The sequence below is a fragment of the Asterias amurensis genome, chromosome 10 (assembly GCF_032118995.1).
Source record: "Asterias amurensis chromosome 10, ASM3211899v1".
Lineage (NCBI taxonomy): Eukaryota > Metazoa > Echinodermata > Asteroidea > Forcipulatida > Asteriidae > Asterias > Asterias amurensis.
This window is the reverse complement of record NC_092657.1, coordinates 11,402,284-11,426,109: the sequence shown is the minus strand read 5'-3', so window position 1 is coordinate 11,426,109 and position 23,826 is coordinate 11,402,284. Positions and strand designations below refer to the sequence as shown.

At 39.1% G+C, this 23,826-nt stretch overlaps 1 protein-coding gene across 1 annotated transcript in view; it reads right to left on the bottom strand.

Moving 5' to 3' along the window:
• The window catches only part of LOC139942895 (plexin-A4-like), a 51,438-nt gene extending 30,693 nt beyond the window's left edge, over positions 1 to 20,745 (bottom strand). Inside the window, 8 exon segments of the mRNA XM_071939703.1 lie at positions 3,921 to 4,035; positions 5,825 to 5,924; positions 7,781 to 7,937; positions 9,833 to 9,968; positions 11,076 to 11,179; positions 18,544 to 18,669; positions 19,127 to 19,315; positions 19,558 to 20,745. Of these exon segments, the coding sequence (XP_071795804.1) occupies positions 3,921 to 4,035; positions 5,825 to 5,924; positions 7,781 to 7,937; positions 9,833 to 9,968; positions 11,076 to 11,179; positions 18,544 to 18,669; positions 19,127 to 19,315; positions 19,558 to 20,616 (1,986 nt within the window). The 5' untranslated portion in view covers positions 20,617 to 20,745.
• Positions 20,746 to 23,826: the final 3,081 nt, after the last annotated feature.

The window sequence follows — 23,826 nt, the reverse complement described above, 5'->3', positions numbered from 1 at the left end:
CCAGAGGGGGGAGGCAACACCTGAGGAGGTACCAACTGGGAAGACAACATGGGGGAGGACAGGTCGGAAGGCAACATCAGGGGAGGCATCAACAGGGTAGGCAACGGGAGGCAACAACATGGGAGACTATTAGAGGAGGCAAAAATAGGGGAGGCAACGGGAGGCAACAACAGGGGAGACAATCAGGGGAGGCAACAGCAAGGGGGGAGGCAAACGTTGGGGAGGCAACAACTTAGGACCAAACGACTAAGGAGGCAACAACCGGGTAGGCAACAACGAGGGGGGGGGGGGGCAAGAGAAGGGGGTTAACACAATAACGGCGGAGGCAACGACAGGGGAGGCAAAAATGGTTGAGGCAACCAGGGTTGCAACTAATACCTCAAGAGCGTGGTGTAAGCACACATGAACAGCGGGATGGGTGAGGCACACACGACGGACAAAGTTGCTGGATGCCTGACTCAGATAGAAACAAAGATAGAGAAGCTGAGTAGCTATGACAGAGCAACAAACAAATCAGTGACGGAACAATGAAGTGAGGTAAGGCAGAGACGGCAATCACTATTGAGTGCATAGACAGAGATGCCAAGTCTAGAGGCCAGCTATGCGTGAGATTTTTCTAAGCTCAACCCCCCCCCCCCCCCCGAAAAAAAGTGCCAGTTTTAGAAGGCCTTTCGAAATCGCAGCCAAACTTTTTTCTTTCTTTTTTAAACACAACAAATAAAAATAAATTAAATTTGAAATTTAATTGTGGACAAAAAGGTGTTCCAAAATGGATCAAAAACCTCTTTAGAAAAATTAAAACTCACATGAGGTACACAGGAGATATTGATGGTTAATGTGGAGGTACGATTGTGTCAGACTATTTCCTTCCAAACTAAAAAGAATCGACTAAAAATGATGTCCAAAATCCTCCGCTTACGTCTTCTGCCTGTTGTGTATTCGCTAGTGGAGCGCATTTAACGAATTTGCTAAAAGAATCGGGAAAAACTTGTGCGCATCAAGCGTTTTGCGCTCTGCCGAATTTTAGCTGAACCTGCTGGAAGAGCAAAAGCGTGCGCAATCTGCAAATCTGCGCTCTGTTTGTGCAAAGTTTGTACAAAAAATGAGGATTCTGATAAACTGCGTGCAATCTGAAGATTGTGCAAACATTGTAGATTGCGTTTTGTGTACACACGAGCGCGATTTGGCAATGCATGTCGTAAATTTGTATTTTTTTCCCGGTTTGGCCCCAATGCGTGAGAAAATGGTTGCTGTGCGTGTGAGCGTGAGACAGAGCCCAAATGCGTGAGTCTCACGCCTAATGCGTGAGACTTGGTAGGTCTGCATAGAGTAGATATGGATTTCAAATACATGACTATCTCTATGGCATCAGGCATTTCATCAGGTGTGTCTATCGTCTATGTACGGTTGGCTGCTTTCTTCAACCTTTGCCATGGAAACAGGGACAAACGTACCGACGGAGAACTATAACATACATCGATCAGCAAAATGAAACTATATCAGGCCACCCCTACTGCAGTTTTTAAGAACACCTAAAAGAAACAAACAATGACGTAGTCAATCTTCAGCCAAAGTCAGAATAAACCTTGATTTGCGTCCACTCAACATGGTTGCAAAGAGTCTCAAAGTGTCACAATCAAATAACTACACCCAACATTTGATGATTCAAGGTACCACTACTACAGGGTTAACTTGCAGACCAAAGTGTGCAATGACAATGTACAAAGCAAACCTGATGATGGGGGGGGGGGGTGAAGGTCTGTTACCAGAGAAAAGGGACAACAATCCAGGTCTGGTCGATTTTTTGAATCACATGAAGTTGACACCTTAAAAATAATAAGACTTGTAATGCGAGTGTATCCACCCTGATGGGCAAAGTAAACGGAAAAAGCTTGACCTTTGACCTTTGACCTAGCTGGTTAGAGAGGTCATTTGAGTGAATTTTATTTCATTGAATGTCATTGATAGATGTCAATTGGTACAGGGGGATTAATTCAACCCGAATAATTTATTTATGGTATTTATTACACTGTCATGATATGCCATGTAAAGGCACTTGAGTGTACAAAACCATGTTTAACCCTCTGACATTTGACCTAGTTATTTGGGAAGGGTCAATCGAGTATACAAATATGTTTTTTCAGATTGTCAAGGTCAGGTTTCTATTCACCTCCAACACAAACCTTGTCCATAAAATGAATATTTTGAGAGATAATTGACCTTAAAGATTGCTAATTACCACAATTATTTAAATATGCAAATTAGGTCTTTTCTGGCTTGAAACTCTTGTCCGATGTTAGCCTAGCTCAAGTCAGTCGCATTATTCGCTCCTAAAAGACGTCGCTGTAAACCCACCCGTATACCCTGTGCGTGGTGCGTGCGATCACACCGCATGGCCCACCCGTTTGCACACTGTCACATCGTACGACTACTGTGCATACAAGTCATCCGCACTCGAACCACTAACCGCATGCGGAGGCCGTCAGGCCGACAGCCTTGTCGGGTGTGTAACTTCCGGGTTTAATGTGTTGTATTGAAAAATGTCCACTAGTGGCAAAAATTGGGGGGGCTCTCGGATATGCTAGTATGGAGTCCATGAATATGTATATCTTTCGTCAGACCTATCAGACAACACAGGATGTGAGGCAAATGAATTATTCATTTTGACGTCCAATCACGCACGCCTATCATGCTCGCTGAGCGTCCGTGGTGATGGTATGTGATGTAGACATGTCTTGTCTTTCGCGGGCATTATGGTAATGAGCTGACCGTGGGAACTGTTCGCTTATTATAGTTATGAGGTCAGTGGCTTCAACACAGACCCTACAAGGCTGTCGGCCTGACGGCCTCCGCAGGCGGATAGTGTACGGGGGCATCGTGTCGTGCGATGTTATGCACAGTGAATACTGGTGGGGTTTATACAGTGCGGTCTTTTTTCGGAGTGAATAATTCGACTGCCTTGAGCAAGGCTAGTCCGATGTTGGATATGTCATCAATAACCACCCAATAAACAAGAATCAACAATAAAACAAACTTTTGCAATTTGTGTGACTCAACATGAAAAAAAGTCTAAATCTGGTCCTCTAATATGCCTACAGCTTTTCTTCTCTTTTTAAGTCAGGGTGTTCATGTTTTTTTTTATTGTTTACAATAACGAATGTAAACACGCCAGTTTAGATCTTTTTAACTTCTGTCGGGTATTTTGTGATATTTTGAATAAACCCTATCGAATCGAATTGGAAAAAAAAAAGCAAACCGATGACAAAAAAACATAACACGACGAGTAAATAAATAGGCACTTTTCACAAAAGATCGTGTTGCACATAATATAACAAAACAAAAGCAGGAAGGGCCTTGTATGATTGGATCCTGAACAAACAATCTATCAACAGGAAACACAGATGAGTTTGCTGGTTTTACTTTTAAAGACACTGGACACTATTGGTAATTGTCTATAAAAAAAACCCAGTCTTCTCACTTGGTGTATCTTAACATAAGCATAAAATAACAAACCTGTGAAAACTTGAGCTCAATTGGTCGTCGAACTTGCAGGATAATAATGAAAAAAAATCACCCTTGTCACACGAAGTTGTGTGCATTCGGATGCTTCATTTATAACAGTGTCCACTGCCTTTGATGCGTTTCAAATAGTAAGATACTTCCTCAAACTTTATTGAGTTTGCTCCATTTGATATGTTTATAATTTATACCAGTATATTTATAATCTCCAAATATGCTGTACGTGACGTGTGCCATTTTTCTCTTGCAAATTCGATGACCAACTGAGCCAAGATTGTCAAAGGCTTGTTATTTTATACATTATGTTGGGATACACAAAGTTAGAATACTTGTCTTTGACATTAACCAAGGGTGTCCAGTGCCTTTAAACAAACGGAAAATAATATAATAACATCACCAACATTGAGACCGTTGACAATGGAGAATTCGTTGGAACAGTCAGTACTTTGATGGGCGCATGTATTGTCAAATACGCACCAATCACAGTCCCAAGAACTTGTTACGCACTCGCCACAACTGTACAGATACAATCAATTCCCAATGTGTCATTAAAGCGTGGAGAAATTCATTTGATTAATAAGAGGAAATAATAACAATATTAATAATAATAGTAATACTATTAATAATAATAATAATAATAACAATAACAATAACAATAACAATAACAATAACAATAACAATAACAATAACAATAACAATAACAATAACAGTAACAGTAACAGTAACAGTAACAGTAACAGTAACAGTCACAGTCACAGTCACAGTCACAGTCACAGTCACAGTCACAGTCACAGTCACAGTCACAGTCACAGTCACAGTCACAATCACAGTCACAGTCACAGTCACAGTCACAGTCACAGTCACAGTCACAGTCACAGTCACAGTCATAATAATAATAATAATAATAATAATAATAATAATAATACTAATACAAGTAATAACAATGACATCATTCGATTTCGGGCATGCGGCAAAATTTATCTTTTAAATTAACACCAATATTTTAGCGCCTTGGAGTATTGTCACCCAACTTGGCAACCACCATTATAAGCCATTGGACACTTTCTGAACAGAACAAAAATTTAAAGTTCACATATTTACAAATAACTTACAGGGTTTACAGAAAGTAATGGTGAATGACTTCCCTTGAAATATTATTCCATGAAATGCTTTACTTTTTGAGAAAACTTTAAAACAATTATCAATCCTCGACACCGATAATAACGTATTTATTTCAAACACATGTCATGACACGGCAAAACGTGCGGAAACAAGGTAGGGTTTCCCGTTACTTTCTCCCGACTCCGTTGACCGATTGAGCCAAAACTGTTCCCAGTTTTGCTATTTTATGTATAAGTTGTGATACACGATGTGTGGGCCTTTGGACAACACTCTTGAACCCTGCATAGGAGAGAGATTGCCATGTTTTTTTTTTTTTTTGGCACAATTAACGGTTTTTGTTAATTACTCCTCTCATGAATAAAGTAGAAAGCCTTTTTTTGACTTCCTCAATTATACGATAGAGAAACATAATGGAGAAATTGAGTGGCCTAACTTATCCGGTTTATATGCTACATCCATATCGAGTGGCACAGTTTCAAGGTTCCAGGGGATTTCCTCATAGACCAATGTTGAAAGCAATACTTAGCAGTATATTACATGTACCAACGTACTGCTGCTCTGATAATGCCAGGCAAGCTGCTTGTCTGTCATCAGATATTAACCTTATAGGCTTGAAGGTGCCAGCTGGCAGGCCTCACCGAAGCTTGCAAAGAGTTTCTTACTGTTGTGGTAAGAGGGTGGACATTTTCTTCGACTTCTTGATTGGAGCGTCTGAAGAGAACACTAAAGGTCTTGTGTTTGTCCTCGTTTTCAGTCAAGCATGTATTTAGTAAAGCAATGGGAATGCCTTGAGTAACAGAATATTTTTACTTGAAATCCTCTATCCACCCCCTCAACCCCCCCCCCCCCCCCCAATCCATGCCCCATTAAGGCAGCAATGGGTGCGTTCGTTTAGCTTCCCTGGGTAGACCCCGGTGTGTGGCGGGTTTTTTTTCCAAGACGAACGTGTGCAGATAATTACCCACGGTTTTCCTGAAAAAAAAAAAAAAAAACGCCACACACCTAGGTCTACCCAGGGCAGCTAAACGAACGCACCCAAATCCCCCTGTGTTGTGTGTATAGTGTGTAGCCTACCTAGAGTAATGGTGTATTAGTGTGCCATGGTTTTTCATGGCCCGCTCATCAGAAATGGGTTTTTGTCTGCTTAGAGTGGAATGCAAGTATACAATGGGATCAAACTTACCTTTTGTGCCGTGAACATTGATAGAAAGTGAACTCGGTGGAGATAAACGCCACCATGGAAACCGAGGAAACAACACTAAGCTGCATGTACACATGGTCCTCTGAAAAACAGAAAATTTGAACACGAATCCCTGTGAAACCACGCATTATGCTTCGGGCTCCTTCAGTCATTTTGAAATCGTGAGGTTTTGTTTTAGCAAAAGCTCCATGAAGGTTGACAGGGCTTTTGACTGAGCCGAAGCTAAACCCGTGGCTTCGAAAAGGCCGTAGTGAGACAGTCATTATGTGTACACACCTGCCCATTAATTACAAAGTTGCCAACGCGAAAGGAAATACACACAAATTTATATAGTTTCAGGCAGAGAATTTCATCGAAATGCAGTGCTCTCCATTTAAAATATGTACATTCCGTATTTAGTATGCTATTTAAAAGTTGTCCAGGCAGTTCTCATTTTGAGCCTGGCTTTTTTCGGGTACTTTTTTTAAGATGTCCACAGATTTACATTAAACTTACAGGGTTTGAAGATAATGATAGTTAATACCTTCCCTTCAAATATTACTAACTGAGGTTGTGTAGTTTTTGAAAAATTAGTAAAACAAGTCACACAATTTGTCTCAGGAAGACGAAAATTAGCATGTAAAATCTCATTAAACCCGTTATGATATTATACCAAAACTATATAGCATAACAGGTTGATACGTTTTTACATGCTAAATCTGAGACGAAAATTATGTGTTTTACTCATTTCTTTAAAACTACAGCACCTCAGTAAGTAAAAATTCAAGGGAAAGTTTCTACTACTTTCAGACTGAAAGTACTATTTGGCTTTGTGTACATTTGAATCACCATAGCATTTGACAAAATCGAAACGTTGTGAGAAAGGAAGGATGACCCTTTTCCGGCGGAGTTTTGTTAAATGAAAGTTAATGGGAAGCAAAATACAGCTGGCCTTCCGCAAAGCAGGAAATAACCCCCTTGGCTGTAACATACATCACTTTAGAGTCACCGGGTTTAAGTACTCTTTTGTTCATCATGGCCAGCTTGAAATAGGTTGTCTCTGTCCCTAGTTCCTGCTCTTCCCCTCCCACCATGTTTTCTGTCCTTTCACAATCTACCCTTACTCTCTCATCTATTATTCACAAGTTTCTTGTTGTATCCAAACCTTATGTCAGTCATCATCATTCAGGACCAGTGCTTTAGTTGCCATTATTTAGCATGTATGCATTTATGTAGTTCTGTTCAACATTATTTTATTGTTTTCATTTTTTTTTTCCTAGTACTATAATCTTACTAGCAATTACATGTATTGTTATTGTTCTTTGTGAAATGCCCGAATAAATAATAGTAGTAATAATAATTCATAAATACGTTAGACAGTTTATCCATTCTGATTGGTCGAGAGGGCATCACGAGGTGTTGTTTGAGCGGTTGATATAACACCAGTAAAAAGTGTTAAAACATGGGCGTGACACGCGCGCTTGCACCTGTGCGTATAAGACAGTTTCTTCATTCCTATTGGTCGAGAGCAACGGCTGAAACAGTTGTGCAACATCACGCGATACGCGCGACGCGAACGGCAGCTCCTTAAAAGGAGTTGTTTACCCGAGGGCCTAAATATTTCATAGCTGGAGGGGTGTTGTGTTGAAAGAAATAATTGAATAATTATAATTTTTGCATTCATTTTACCTTTTTAACTGAAAGTGTTGATGTTTTATGACCGAAATAGTATTTATGAAGGGAACCACAAAGTGTGTTGAATCGGTTTTCAACTAGTGGTTTAAACCCGCCGAGGCCTGGTTCTAGATAATTTACCTCGACTTCGTCTCGGTAAAATTATCAAGTCCAGGCCTCGGTGCGGGTTTAAATCACTAGTTGAAAACCTCTTCACCACACATTGATTCCCTTATAATAACACTGCATAGAACAATTTAGAGTTATGCCAACTTGGGTATATACCATTTGGAGGAAGGTTTGGCCGATCAATTGGTGGAGGAATGCTACATGCGACAGTATTTCCAGTTGTCGTTCCCTGATACACCGGCAGATCATTAAACTTGCAGGAGTAGGTCTCGCCTTCTTGAAGTTCGGGGAGTTGCTTTACAGTCAGTACGATCTGAAATTGATAGATGAATCACACAATTCTCTATGTAAAGCTCATGGAAGGACTTAGCAGGCACCCTAACATATTCCGTGGATTCAGGGTTAAAGACACTGGACACTATTGGTAATTGTCAAAGACTAGTCTTCTCACTTGGTGTATCTCAACATATGCATAAAATAACAAACCTGTGAAAACTTGAGCTCAATCAGTCGTCGAAGTTGCGAGATATTAATGAAAGAAAAAACACCCTTGTCGCACCATGGTCACACGAAGTTGTGTGCTTTCAGATGCTTGATTTCTAGACCTCAAATTCTAAATCTGAGGTCTCGAAATCAAATTGGTGGAAAATTATTTCTTTCTCGAAAACTACGTCACTTCAGAGGCAGCTGTTTCTCACAATGTTTTATACTATCAACCTCTCCCCATTACTCGTAATCAAAAAAGGTTGTATGATAATAATTATTTTGAGTAATTACCACTGCCTTTAGTAATTATTTATTGTAATAATATCGAAATCTTATACAGCGAATGTATCTACCAACAATGTTATCAAGGCGCTTCATTTTTACAGAAAGATAGGTTAATGAAATTGTGAATTCCGAGACCCACGTGGGACGAGAACTGTTTTGCCCCTCGGTAAGTGGTATTTCGGGAAGGCTTTCTATTGTTATTGTCTTCGGACCCTGTAGGTTTGGTGTGGAATCTGTTGACATTTTGAACAAGTACCCGAATCCTTTTAGAGCCTTAGTTTTATTGAGGTATGTTTTATACGGTAGTTCTTGAATGTGTATATCGTTTGTGTAATTGCTGTTTACTTGCCATCTTTTATTTTAATTTTTACTGCAATTTTAAAGTGTTTAAAGGAACACGTTGCCTTGGATCGGTAGAGTTGGTCTATAAAAAGTGTTTGTAACCATTTGTTATAAAATGCATATGGTTAGAAAGATGTTTTAAAAGTAGAATACAATGATCCACACAAACATGCCTCGAAATTGCGTGGTTTTCCTTTTACTTTGCAAACTTGACTCCCATAAATGGCCGACCATGTTAGTCGACGAGGTAAAAGGAAAACCATGCAATTTCGAGGCATGTCTGTGTGGATCATTGTATTCTACTTTTACAACACCTTTCTACGCATATGCATTTTATAACAAACGGTTACGAACGCTTTTCAAAGACCAACTCGACCGATCCAAGGCAACGTGTTCCTTTCATGTATATAAATGTGATTTTTTTTTTTACTTTTGCCCTTCCCCGAAGTTTTTGTTATTAACAAATAAGATAAAAATAAATAACACTAACAGTATTACTCGTTTTTTTATGTGACCAAACCCTGAACATCAAAATGAGATAAATATTTTCCCCTTTCATTTAAAGCAGTGGTCACTATTGGTAACTACTCAAAATAATTTTTAGCATAAAAAGTTACTTGGAAACAAGCCTTGGAGGGCTGTTAATAGTTTAAAACATTCTGAGAAACGACTCCCTCTGAAGTAACATAGTTTTCGAGAAAGAAGTATTATTTTCTACGAATTTGAGTTCGATACCTCATATTTAGATTTTTAAGGTATCGAAATAAATCATCGGAAAGTACACAACTTCGCCTGACAAGGATGTCATCTTTTCTTACATTATTATCTCGCAACTTCAACGACCGATTGAGCTCAAATTTCCACAGGTTTGTTATTTTGTGCATATGTTGATATACACCAAGTGAGAAGACTGGTCTTTGACAATAATTGCTAGTGTCTAGTGTCTTTAATGAGGTATCCTGTATTTTCTGACCAATTTCCACATAGTTCTGCAATCTGCACACTAACTTTTCAACTTTCAATTCAACGAAAATATATCTCTAGCTTGATTAAAATAAGATGTAAATAATAGTAATGTATGTTCGCAAGGCTCACCGTCTTCTGTGGTTCTGTAAGCGGTAAGCTTCTATATGGATGTACACTACTAATAGCCACACACTGAGTCTCATTATACGGTAGCCAAGGGTAAGTAGATTGATCCGCCAACTTACATTCCAAGCGTCTGGTACATCTGCGGAAAAACATGAAAAGGTTGTTAGTGAAAATTACTGGGTGTTCTCAATTAAAAAAATCACACTATCGGTATTAAACAGTAATGTCCAAAGGCCCACACTTCGTTGGAACTTCATCTGGATGGTTGTTGAAGGTTCGTAACTAATACCACTCTGCGTTTTTTTTTGTTTTTTTTTACAGACTCATGCAATTTGATATAAGCTTAATTTAAAGCCATTGGACACTTTCGGTATTCAGTATTGTCCAAGACCCACACTTCGTGTATCACAACTTATATATAAAATAACAAACCTGTGCAAATTTAGGCTCAATCGGTCATCGGAGTCGGGAGAAACTAACAGGAAAACCCACTCTTGCTTCCGCACAATTCGCTGTGTCATGACATGTGTTTAAAATAAATCCGTTATTCTCGATATCGAGAATTGATAATAGTGTTTTAATGTTTTCTCAAAAAGTAAAGCATTTCATGGAATAATATTTCAAGGGAAGTTTCACCATAATACCTTCTGTAAACCCTGTAAGTTCTTTGTAAATCTGTGAACTTTTAATGTATGTTCTGTTCAGAAAGTGTCCACTGGCTTTTAAAGAAAAATGGTTAAAGGAACTTACATAATAAGCTTTAAACCACCATTTATTATCATTCAGTTTGCCCAGTTAATGTGTTCAGTATAAATACTGTCCTCATGCAAAATTGCTGGGGCAAAATCGTTCACTGAGACACTTTTGGTTATTACTCAAAATAATTGTTGTAATAAAAACTTACTTGGTAACAAGCAATGGAGAGCTGATGATAGTATAAAGCATTGTGGGAAACGGCTCCCTCTGAAGTACCGTGGTTTTCGAAAAAGAAGTAATTTTCCTTTAAAATTATTTGAATTTGATTTCGAGACCTCATAATTTGATTTTGAAGTCCAGAAATCAAGCATCTGAAAGCACACTACTTCGTGTGGCAATTTTTTTTTTTTTTTTTCATTATTATCTCGCAACTTCGACGACCAATTGAGTTCAATCACAGGCCTGTTATTTTGTGCATTATGTTGAGACACACCAAGTGAGAAGACTCTTTGACAATTACCAAAGGTGTGCAGTGTCTTTGAGTTCTTACTTGTTTTCCAGCGTGCACCATCCACAGTACGGGTCTCCGTCCATCCCGATACACGTCTCACAGCTTGTGTGCTGATTGCAAATTTCAACTCTTAGTTTCAGAAGCTGAAACAAAAGTTAAATATAATCACTGTGTGTTTGAAAGGGCAAGGGCACCATTAGGCATGTTGTTATTGGCAGTTGCTTCTTAGTAAAGGGCACCCCATGAGGGCATTGTAAATTTTTACGGGAGCAATTCAAGGGCACCAATGCAATGACCAGGGGGCGTGGAGGAAATCGCCTTCGTTGCCTCCGTAAAGTACCAGACCTGCACTGGTGTAAGGGTGTTGTCTTACGAACTCGTAATTTCATAATAGAAAGTGATATTTTTAGGTGTTCGGGCCAACAGCCCGAAACACCTCTTATTTTTGTTCGTTTTTTTTTTTCTTTTTAGGTGTTCGGGCCAACAGCCCGGAACACCTCTTATTTTTGTTCGTTTTTTTAGGTGTTCGGGCAACAGCCCGAACACCTCTTATTTTTGTTCGTGTTTTTAGGTGTTCGGGCAACAGTCCGAACAACTCTTTGATTTTATTCGGTTTTTTAGGTGTTCGGGCAACAGCCCGAACAACTCTTTGATTTTGTTCGTTTTTTTTTTTTTTTAGGTGTTCGGGTAACAGCCCGAACAACTCTTTGTTATTGTTCGGTTTTTTCTTTTTTTTTGTTTTTCTTCTTCCTCTCGCTGTCGATTGTCCGCAAGAAAAAGCATAGATGCGAAGCTTGCATTAAGTTGAAACTTTGCACACAGGTAGACAATAACCAGTAGATGATACAAAAGTTTTTACGTCACGATGACGTCATCAGTTGACGAGCTACACTAATTCAAAGTTTATTATTTCAAAAAATCATAACTTTAAATCTACACGAGGGATTTTTACAATCAATACATCAAAAACTCCGTAAACGCCTCACAGACATGACCCCATTTTGATTTTGTCTTCCGGCTCAAAAGAGAGGTTGAAAATCTCAAAATTCATGTATAAAGAACTACAAAATTCCCCATTGATTGCGCGTAAAGATTTTACGATTACATGTACATGTACTTTGTCACCACGTGTAAGCATGCGGTGCATTGCGGTCACCACGTGTAAGTATGCGGTGCATTGAGAAGCATAACCACGCTCTGCACCACGTGTTGATCGTTTTAGTCTGCGTTCAAGACGTTCTCAACACAATGTCAATTTTCTTCAAAAGTAATTACTTGGTTTTATCTACGACCATACTGCGTTGATAACACCGGTTCTCGTCCGGTCACTGAGGTTAAGCAAAATCGGGCCCAGTCAGTATTTCGATGGGAGAGCACGTGGCAACCAAAATTTTTACTATTTAATTTGTTAATTAATTTTTTTTTCTCCTATAAATAGCCTCGTTTTTAGTCTGTTTTCAAGGCGTTTTCAACAAACACGTTTTCCCTTTCGGTTAGTTAGTCTATTCTCCAGTCGTCATTATGCACAAGTTCATATGTCCTCAACCACAAAAGCTTTTTGGACAATATATATACATCATATGAAAGGGCTTTACGTACGTAGTCTGTTTTCAAGGCGTTTTCAACAAACATTTCCCTTCTGGTTAGTTAGTCTCTTCTCCAGTCGCCATTATTCATCAGTTCACGTTTCCTCAAACACAAAAGCTATCTTGACAATCTATACATCATATGAAAGGGCCTTACGTATTCCACAAAAATGGGTTTGTTGGTGACCTTCTCTTGACTTTTTGACCTTTTTAAACTGGAAGAGCCTGTAAAATGCTTTGAAAAGGCATTATTTAAAGGCTCTTAGGTTGAAATGTACACTTTTTTGATGCTCCCCATAAAATTATTACACATCGAGAAAACTGTTTGGTTTAGATTTCTTTGTAATTTGACGGGATACTAACAATACTTGTTTCATTTATTCAAACACTGACCCAACAATAGCCGAACACCTAGTGTTTGTTTTTACAAACACTATATCTATTTTTTTTCTTTTTTTTCTTATTCTTCTCGCTGTCGATTGTCCGCAAGAAAAAGCATAGTTGCGAAGCTTGCATTAAGTTGAAATTTGGCACACAGGTAGACAATAACCAGTAGATGATGCAAAAGTTGTTACGTCACGATGACGTCATCAGTTGACGAGATACACTAATTCAAAGTTTATTATTTCAAAAAATCATAACTTTTGATCTACATAAGGGATTTTTACAATCAATACATCATCGGAAAGGGCATTAAAAACTCCGTAAACACCTCACAAACATGACCCCATTTTGATGTTGTCTTCCGGCTCAAAAGAGAGGTTGAAAATTTCAAAATTCATGTATAAAGAACTACAAAATTCCCCCATTGATTGCGCGTAAAAAATTTACGATTACATGTACACGTACTTTGTCACCACGTGTAAGCAGCGGTGCATTGCGGTCACCACGTGTAAGTATGCGGTGCATTGAGGAGCATAGTCACGCTCTGTACCACGTTTTGATCGTTTTAGTCTGCGTTCGAGGCGTTCTCAACATTACAGTTTTCTTAAAAAGTAATTAATTAGTTTTATCTACGACCATACTGCGTTGATAACACCGGTCACTAAAGTTAAGCAAAATCGGGCCCAGTCAGTATTTGGATGGGAGACGACTTGGCGTGATCGCTAATAGTGGGGCGTTTTTTGTGCCTGGGATGCAGAAGAATAACCACAATCTAAAACTTGAATCAAGTCTACACCTCGTCCAACTCCGATTGTATTAGTCAATTCAGGCATCCTCTTCAATTTTATTTTATGTAACAAGCAAAATTATTAATTTACCTATACATCATATGAAAGGGCCTCACGTACTTCACAAACATGGGTATGTTGGTGACCTTCTCTTGACCTTTTGACCTTTTAAACCGGAAGTGCCTGTAAAATGCTTTGAAAAGGCAGTATTTAAAGGCTTTTAGGTTGAAATGTACACTTTTTGATGCTTTTTTCATAAAATTATTACACATCGAGAAAACTGTTTGGTTTTGATTTCTTTGTAATTTGACGAGCTATTAACAATACTTGTTTCATTTATTCAAACACTGACCCAACAATAGCTGAACACCTAGTGTTTGTTTCTACAAACACTATATCTATTTTTTTTTTTTTTTTATTATTCTTCTTCTCGTCGATTGTCCGCAAGAAAAAGCATAGTTGCGAAGCTTGCATTAAGTTGAAATTTTGCACACAGGCAGACAATAACCAGTAGATGATGCAAAAGTTGTTACGTCACGATGACGTCATCATTTGACGAGATACACGCATTCAAAGTTTATTATTTCAAAAAATTATAACTTTAGATCTACATGAGGGATTTTTACAATCAATACATCATCGGAAATGGCAGCAAAACTCCGTAAACGCCTCACAGACATGACCCCATTTTGATTTTGTCTTCCGGCTCAAAGAGGGTTGAAAAATTTCAAAATTCATGTATAAAGAACTACAAAATTCCCCATTGATTGCGCGTAAAGATTTTACGATTACATGTACATGTACTTTGTCACCACGTGTAAGCATGCGGTGCATTGCGGTCACCACGTGTAAGTATGCCGTGCATTGAGGAGCATAACCACGCTCTGCACCATGTGTTGATCGTTTTAGTCTGCGTTCGAGGCGTTCTCAACACAATGTCAATTTTAAATACTTGGTTTTATCTACGACCATACTGCGTTGAAAACACCGGTTCCCGTCCGGTCAACGAGGTTAAGCAAAATCGGGCCCAGTCAGTATTTCGATGGGAGACCACGTGGCGACTAAAATTTGTACTATTTATTTTGGTATTTAATTTTTTTTTTCTCCTATATAAATAGCCTCGTTTTTAGTCTGTTTTCAAGGCGTTTTCAACAAACATTTCCTTCTGGTTAGTGAGTCTCTTCTCCAGTCGCCATTATTCATCAGTTCACGTTTCCTCAAACACAAAAGCTATTTTGACAATCTATACATCATATGAAAGGGCCTCACGTATTCCACAAAAATGGGTATGTTGGTGACCTTCTCTTGACTTTTTGACCTTTTTAAACTGGAAGAGCCTGTAAAATGCTTTGAAAAGGCAGTATTCAAAGGCTTTTAGGTTGAAATGTACACTTTTTGATGCTTTTTCCATAAAATTATTACACATCGAGAAAACTGTTTGGTTTTGATTTCTTTGTAATTTGACGTGCTATTAACAATACTTGTTTCATTTATTCAAACACTGACCCAACAATAGCCGAACACCTAGTGTTTGTTTCTACAAACACTATATCTAGTTTTACTTCTTCTTTTTCTTCTTCTTCTCAGCGTCCCTTGTCCGCTAACAAAAGCGCCTTTCCCAAACTCGTATGAACTTGAAACTTTACACATAGTTAGCGATTTATTAGGAGAAGAAACAGTGTGAGTTACGTCATGATGACGTCATCAATTCTTGAGTTATGAATATTCAAAGTTTATTAATTCAAAAAATCATAACTTTTGATCTACATGATGGATTCTTACAATCGAAACATCATCGGAATCGTCATTGAAAACTCCATAAACGCCCCACAGACAGGACCCCATTTTGATGTTGTCTCTCGGCTCAAAAGAGAGGTTGAAAATTTCAAAATTCACGTCTAAAGAACAACGTAAATCCCCATTGGTATGTGCATAAACATTGCACGTAGGCATGCACACAACGTGTAGTGTATAAGCGGTGCAGCAGAACACGCTCCAGTGATCATCCATTCTGCTTATTAGCGGCGATTGTCCGCTAAACAAATCACACTTCCCAAGCACAAATAAATTTGAAACTTCACACATAGTTAGATACGTATAAGGAGAAGAAACCGTTTGAGTTATGTCACGATGACGTCATCAATTCTTGAGTTATGAATTTTCAAAGTTTATTATTTCAAAAAATCATAACTTTTGATCTACATGATGGGTTGTTACAATCGACACATCATCGGAAAGTTCGTTAAAAACTCCGTAAATGCCTCGCAGACGTAATCCCATTTTGAGCTCGTCTTCTGGTTCAAAATCGAGTTTGAAAATTCACAATTTGTTGTATAAAGAACTACGAAATTTCCCCATTGGTTGTGCGTAACACTTGTGGCGTACATGTGTAGTGTATTAGGTATAATTTATTTGGTGGCATGCTGCCAAGTTTGTTGTACTCTGTGCCATAGCTTGATATGCATAGAGCTATATAGCTATGCAGAACGCTGCGAAAACGATTTCATTTCAATCTTCAGCGTCAAATTGTTCAAATGTTACCCTTCTGATGGCTTAGTGGTCAATGTGGAATTGAAGACGAAGTTTCGCTGAGATGGCCACCTACTTCAGTGATTCATGGGACTTTTAATTATGTGAGAAAACAACAGTACAAAATCACGAACAATGGTCATGTTTTGGTTAAACACCGAGAAGAATAGAGACGTTACATCGATCGACCACTCCCCCCGGGTGAAGGGCGTTTTGGGGCCCACGGAATTCACGTCAGTATTACGATATCTATTACTTCTTGAACTTAGCATAATCATCAATTGTTTTGATTATTTGTTAAAACAACTATCCAAGTTATTTTGAGTTAAATATTTTGAAGAAAAAAAATCTCTGGAATAACATAAGCCCTTTCAAAATGTCTTTAGTAGGAAAGGACGTTACGTAAACTAATCTATTTCTACCTCCATGCACAGACATGGATGTTACAATACAAAACATTCAAAGAAAACAGAATGGTTAAAGCTTAAGGCCCAAGCAATTAGGAGTGGTCTTGCTAAAATAAACTGCCGGATTAAACAAAACTTTAGTACAAACAAATCAATAAAACAATCCAGATTTTCATCTTCTTCTTCTCTTCGTCCCTTGTCCTCGAACAAAAGCACACTTCCCAAACTCGTATGAACTTGAAACTTCGCACATAGTTAGATATGCATTAGGAGTGGAATAATGTGTTAGTTAGGTCATGATGACGTCATCCATTCTTGAGTAATACAAATTCAAATTATTATTTCAAAAAATCATTATTTTTGATCCACGTTTTTGTTTTACTTCTTTTTTTAAATATTATCAATAGAGCGCGAAAAAGCTTCATGAAGAATAGTCTTCGTTCAAGGCGGTTAAAACATATATGTCCCTTACAGTCTTTTCTTCAGTCGTCAGTCAATATTTCCTAAGTTCATATTTCCTAAACTACATAAGCTATTTTGACAATCTGTACATCATATGAAAGGCTTTACGTACTTGACAGAAATGGATATGTTGGTGAATTTTCGTTGACCTTTTGACCTGTTTAAACGGGAAGTGACTGTGAAATGATTTGAAAGGGCGTGGTTTATTGTCTTTTAGGTCGAAATAAACATCCTTTGATGCTTTACCATCACACCATACAAGTCTGGCAAAGGTCTGGTTTAAAACAAATATTACCGATGACGTCACCAAACATACACTTTTACTAGATGACGTTATCATGTGGTTTTGACAGTTTTTGCAATTTGAATCATTTATTACAAATCTTGAGAGCAAAGCAAGGTGTCATATTTGTTTTTTAATCCAGGCTTTTACTCCCGGAAACCGAACACCTTGAGTTTGTTCACAAACTCTCAATCTCTAATTTTAATTTTTTTTTTAAATCGATGACATGCAAAAATGTCTGATCGTTTTTCAATATGTTCTTGTGACCCAGAGGCCGATCGATCTGAAACTTCTTCAGGTTTGTCAGTTTATATTTTTATGGTGGATTATGTATAGGATAATGCCCGAGGTGCGCGACATTCGTACCCACGTTCACCGAGGGCATTATGCGACTTAACCCACACCTGTGACGTCATGCTATTGTTAAAATCGCTCCATTATTTTGCACTAATGGCGCGATATTGTTTAATTTCCTTAAGTCAATTGTTACGCAAGCTTGTTCACTCAAGTGAACACCAGCCGACTTGCTTGGTCTACATAAACCTCCAAAAGTGAAAATAACAGAAGTGACCAACCGTACCAGCCAGTAGTTTCAGATGTTTCAGATATAACTTTGAATTAATTAACAAATTTAAGCTAACTATGATGAAAGAAGTGTCTTTGCAAACTTAATGTTTACGGAGTTTACTCACTTAGGGCCATGTTTGAGTGTATGATAAATTAAGCATTCATAAATACCCCAGACAGTTTCTCTACTCATGTTGGTAGAGAGCGCGTCACGTGGGGGTGTTTAAACGGTTGAGAATGACCAGTGTTTATAACCGGCTGGCTTCCGCGTGTCGGGCGCGCAAGGTTATCACGCGGAACGCAATTCAAAGCTATTAGTAACAGCGCGTAACCTAATTCTAAGCGCGCGCGTTATATATTTATAAGCGCGCGCGCGTACACACAACCGACTCTTACACGAAACAGACTCTTTCACAAAGTGGGTTAACTAAAGTGCTTACTACCAGCAACTGTCTTGTTAGCAAATAACAACTATGCAATGTTCCTTTAAGATCAATTCACCTGTTGTTCGGTAAGGACATAAATCTGTTGATTTGTGTCAGTCACTGAAATATCCCTGAGTACTGGAGCGTCTCCAAGATCAATGCTCTCGTAATGCCGGGCTGATGTACCGCCCTCTATGTGTACCTGATCAATAATAATATTACTGGCATCAAGTTTTTGCAGTTATATTTTCGTTTGATTGTAATTACCATAATTATGAATTTTACTTTAAAAGAACATCAAAATGTTTGCAAACATAAAGTTATGTCTGCTGCGTTTTCCTCCCTTAACCATTGATAAACTGTAAGTGGTAAGTGATAGGTGGTAAATTTAGGTCAGTAAGGCCTATGATGATTGAAAATTCTAGTTGGAATCTGAATCTGTAATTCTGTTTTGTTGATCGGTGCACCAATTAGCAGATACTAATTTCATATTTATCTCAAGAAAATGTTTGGCCGACAATCCTTTACATAAAGTGCCTACACTGTCAGCAACCTTGATGTCCAAAAAAAAAAAATCGGTAATGTCCCCTTAACTTAAGCTTATATAACTCATGAATCTGTAAAAAAAAAAAAAAAAAAAAAATGGTATAGTTACGAACCTTCAACAACGATCCAAATGAAGTTCCAATGAAAGCAACAGTATGGTCCAGCTCAATGGTTGTGGTTATCGATGACATCATAGTCCCTGCATGTTTCAGCAAAGGTGTGGATTCCACTGCGTTGGGATTATCGGCGTATGTATACAACCCGAATGTGTCACAGAGGAATGGAGTGATATCAGGAGCATTCTGCAAGAAGTAAAGGCGGGAAATTATTTAACTAAATGAGCTCGTAAATTTTTGCAAAAGATTGTTAATTTTTGATAAATGAATGACAATGTGGCAGCCGGATGGTGATTTTGTTTTTCCGGATCAAACTTGGTCATGTAGGCCTTTAAATAAACTGAAAAAGGGAGTGTAGGCGCGAAATACACGTGCTGGTCAACATTTAGTAGGAAATGTGCCCCGCTTGACAAAATTCTGGAACTTACCGAGGAATTACAGCGATTTCCTAACAGAAGGTTGACACTGACTCCCCCAGTCCCCTTAACGCAGTTATCAACAGCGGTAAGAAATGCACCTTCGATGTCAGTCATACTGAACATACAGAGAGCCGAGTTGTCATCCTTGGTGAAGACTGCATACAGCATCAAGACACGTGAGTCAATTCCCAATGACGTAGCGATGTTGGGTCCTGCTGGTCCCACATGAGCTGCTTGGGCTAAGGGATACTCACTCGATCCTTGGCCACATTGTATGGTAATCTCCGTGTAGGCATTCAAGTCTGGACGGGTTGACACTGGCCTGTTAGCCTGGTGACAAACCCGTACCACTTTGGACAAGCCATTTTGATGAGTGACATAATAAACAAAACCGTTATATGAAAAGCCATACACATAAGTTATGTCAAAAGGGTCACTCTTATAGCCGTTATTGAAATTGACTGTATCATAGCCTGTTCTTGCAAACAGTAGTTGTGCAACTGGTACTTCCAGACCCAAAGCTCTCCTCGATACTGGAGGAATAGAATTTTTGGGAGAAGTACTTATAAATGTAGCAGCAACATACAACCAGTCTATGTTCCAAGGTCCCGGTGCCAAGATGCCAATTGTTGTCTTGTCTTCATTTGATGCTACAATTGTATAAATCTCAGCTGTAACCGTCAATTCCTCTATATGTCTCAGCTGACATTGCCCAGTCTGGCTCCCACAAGTAATCAGTGCATTCCTCAACGGTTCAACAATGAGTATTTCATTGTGGTTTACACAATTCCGTTCATCTTCGCAAGTGGACGTTGTACTGGCATTACTCTGATGTTCCAAGTCGTTGTTGAGCCGATATACTGCGTTAACCGCCCCAACGTACACACTACCCGATTGGCTATGAAGAAGAATATGATTCAGTTTGTTGGTGTTGATGTCTGGGTTTTGGAAAGATGAAATCGTATACAAAGACAGGCTCCCTGTACGCTGTGCTGACGCGCTGTCGAAGTAGAGCCAGAGAAAAACCGATGTGAACAGGACTGCTAATCCCAATCTATGCTCCATCATGGTCACAATTATCCCCCGATTTTCACCAGATCCCAGTGACTAAAATGTCACTGTTTAATCAGCAGTGCAGATTTGGTAAAGGTATAATCTACATGCAGGTTTGACACTTCACTGATCATGAGGTCGGGGCTGTAGCTATGCTTAGCTTAAAGTGATGTAAATTTATATTCGGTGTGATTTTTTAGAAACCCAGTCACATATCAAATCATCACCTGTGTTTTATTTCCGTGTTTGGGTGATGCCATTTTAAGAAAAAGGTATGATACCGATGAACATGACCAGGTGTGGAGGTTTCAGTCTTCCGCCGTGTTCAGTATTCCGGGAATCAGTAAAGCATAAACAATTGACTTCTTTCGCTTGCTGTGCGCAGGCGTCGCATGACGTAATGTTACCGTATTTGGTCATTCGGAAAACTGAACACGGCGGAAAGTTGAAACCGCCACACCTGACACTCAGTGTACGTGCCATTGAATTGTTTACTCCCAAATCGGAAGACCATGCATAACCGCAAGTTCACTATAACTGCATCCACAGACACAAAATTGAACAACATCCATTCTTTCATTAAAGCCAGTGGACACCATTGGTAATTGTCAAAGGCCAGTCTTCTCACTTGGTGTGTATCAACATATACATAAAATAACACACCTGTGAAAATTTGAGCTCAATCGGACTTCGAAGTTGCGAGATAATAATGAAAGAAAAAAAACACCCTTGTCACACGAAGTTGTTTGCTTTGAGATGCTTGATTTCTAGACCTCAAATTCAAAACTTCAGGTCTCGAAATCAAATTTGTGGTAAAATACTTCTTTCTCAAAAACTATGTCACTTCAGAGGGAGCCGTTTTTAACAATGTTTTATACCATCAACCTCTCCCCATTACTACAAAGTAAAGTTTTATACTAAACACCTTCACATTAAACTAGAACATTTCACATTTCGCTCGTTTGAGAAAAAAGGGCATCAAAAGTGAAGTTTACGTACTTAATAGTGATAAAAAGTTAAAAGTCAAGCTCATGTTTTCAAAAACTATCACCTGCACTCGGAAAATAGAAAACAGTGGCATCTATTTTTAACATTCACAAGAAAAACATTGTGATTCAATTTTGAAAAATCCCAAAAACTTAACAAATCCTCAAACTGAAAAGCCCCTTTATGCAATTATTATAAAATGAAATAGAAAGGCAACTGCTTTTTCTTGTACTACTTAATTTATTGTGTAGTAACCCTCTAAACCCTCTAACCCTCTACGAGGCCCAGGCTAAGAGTAGTGGGGAAATCCTCAGTGGGGGTAGATTTGTGTAACCCATTACAAAGCACAGGCCAAGCGTAGTCAGGAAATCTTCAGTGGGGGTAGATTTGTCTAACCCTTTACAAGGCACAGGCCAAGCGTAGTCAGGAAATCCTCAGTTGGGGTAGATTTGTCTAACCCTCTACAAGGCACAGGCCAAGCGTAGTCAGGAAATCCTCAGTTGGGGTAGATTTGTCGAGCCCTCTACAAGGCACAGGCCAAGCGTAGTCAGGAAATCCTCAGTGGGGGTAGATTTGTCTTACCCTCTACAAATCACAGGCCAAGCGTAGTCAGGAAATCCTCAGTTGGGGTAGATTTGTGTAACCCTCTACAAGGCACAGGCCAAGCGTAGTCAGGAAATCCTCAGTTAGGGTAGATTTGTGTAACCCTCTACAAGGCACAGGCTAAGAGTAGTGGGGAAATCCTCAGTTAGGGTAGATTTGTCTAACCCTCTACAAAGCACAGGCCAAGCGTAGTCAGGAAATCCTCAGTTGGGGTAGATTTGTGTAACCCTCTACAAGGCACAGGCTAAGAGTAGTGGGGAAATTCTCAGTGGGGGTAGATTTGTCTTACCCTCTACAAAGCACAGGCCAAGCGTAGTCAGGAAATCCTCAGTGGGATAGATTTGTCTAACCCTCTACAAAGCACAGGCCAAGCGTAGTCAGGAAATCCTCAGTGGGGGTAGATTTGTGTAACCCTCTACAAGGCACAGGCCAAGCGTAGTCAGGAAATCCTCAGTGGGGGTAGATTTGTGTAACCCTCTACAAAGCACAGGCCAAGCGTAGTCAGGAAATCCTCAGTTGGGGTAGATTTGTCTAACCCTCTACAAGGCACAGGCTAAGCGTAGTGGGGAAATCCTCAGTGGGGGTAGATTTATCTAACCCTTTACAAGACAAATGTCAAGAGTAGTGGGTAAATCTACAGTTAGGGTAAATTTGTCTAACCTTTTACAAGACACAGGCCAAGAGTAGTGGTGAAATCCTCATTGGGGGGTAGATTTGTCTAACCTTCTACAATACACAGGCGAAGAGTAGTGGGTAAATCCTCAGTGTGGGTAAATTTGTCTTACCTTCTACAAGACAAATGCCAAGAGTAATGAGAAAAGGGACAGTGGGGGTGGATTTGTGTAACCTTCTACAAGACAAACGTCAAGAGTAGTGAGGAAATCCTCAGTGGGGGTAGATTTGTCAAACCTTCCACAAGACACAGGCCAAGAGTGGTGGGTTAATCCTCAGTTGGGGTAGATTTGTCTAACCTTCTGCAAGACACAGGCCAAGAGTCGTGGGGAAATCTACAGTAGGGGTAGATTTGTCTTACCTTCTACAAGACAAATGCCAAGAGTAGTGAGGAAAGGTACAGTGGGGGTAGATTTGTGTAACCTTCTGCAAGACACAGGCCGAGAGTATTGGGGAAATCTAGTGGGGTAAGATTTGTTTTACCTTCTACAAGACACTGGCCAAGAGTAGTAAGGTTTTATGCTAATAATTATTTTGAGTAACTACCAACAGTGTCCACTGCCTTTAAAGCCCCTAAAATCCGCAGACCAATTTAATAAACTTCTGAAAACACATCTCTTCCTGTTTTAAGCTTTTCTCCTTTTCCAATTCTTGTCAAACATCGAGGTGTTTGTGGCTTTTCCGATAAGATGTTGTTGTTTATTGTGCATTTTCAGTTATTGTAAACGCTGTGAAATAGTTTTATACGGGGAGCGTTTCTTAATACCTGTTATTATTTTTAATAATATTATTATAATACAGACAATAAGAAAGCCCATTTCGAGGGCTTTAATGCTGTGACGATTTTGTAGGCAAAACCAGCGGCCAGTAAGTTGGCCTACTACATCACTAATTTAAAGCACTGGAATGGGCTACCTATTGGTGTATCAACACTGCGCATGACATAATGCTGACGGAAAATGG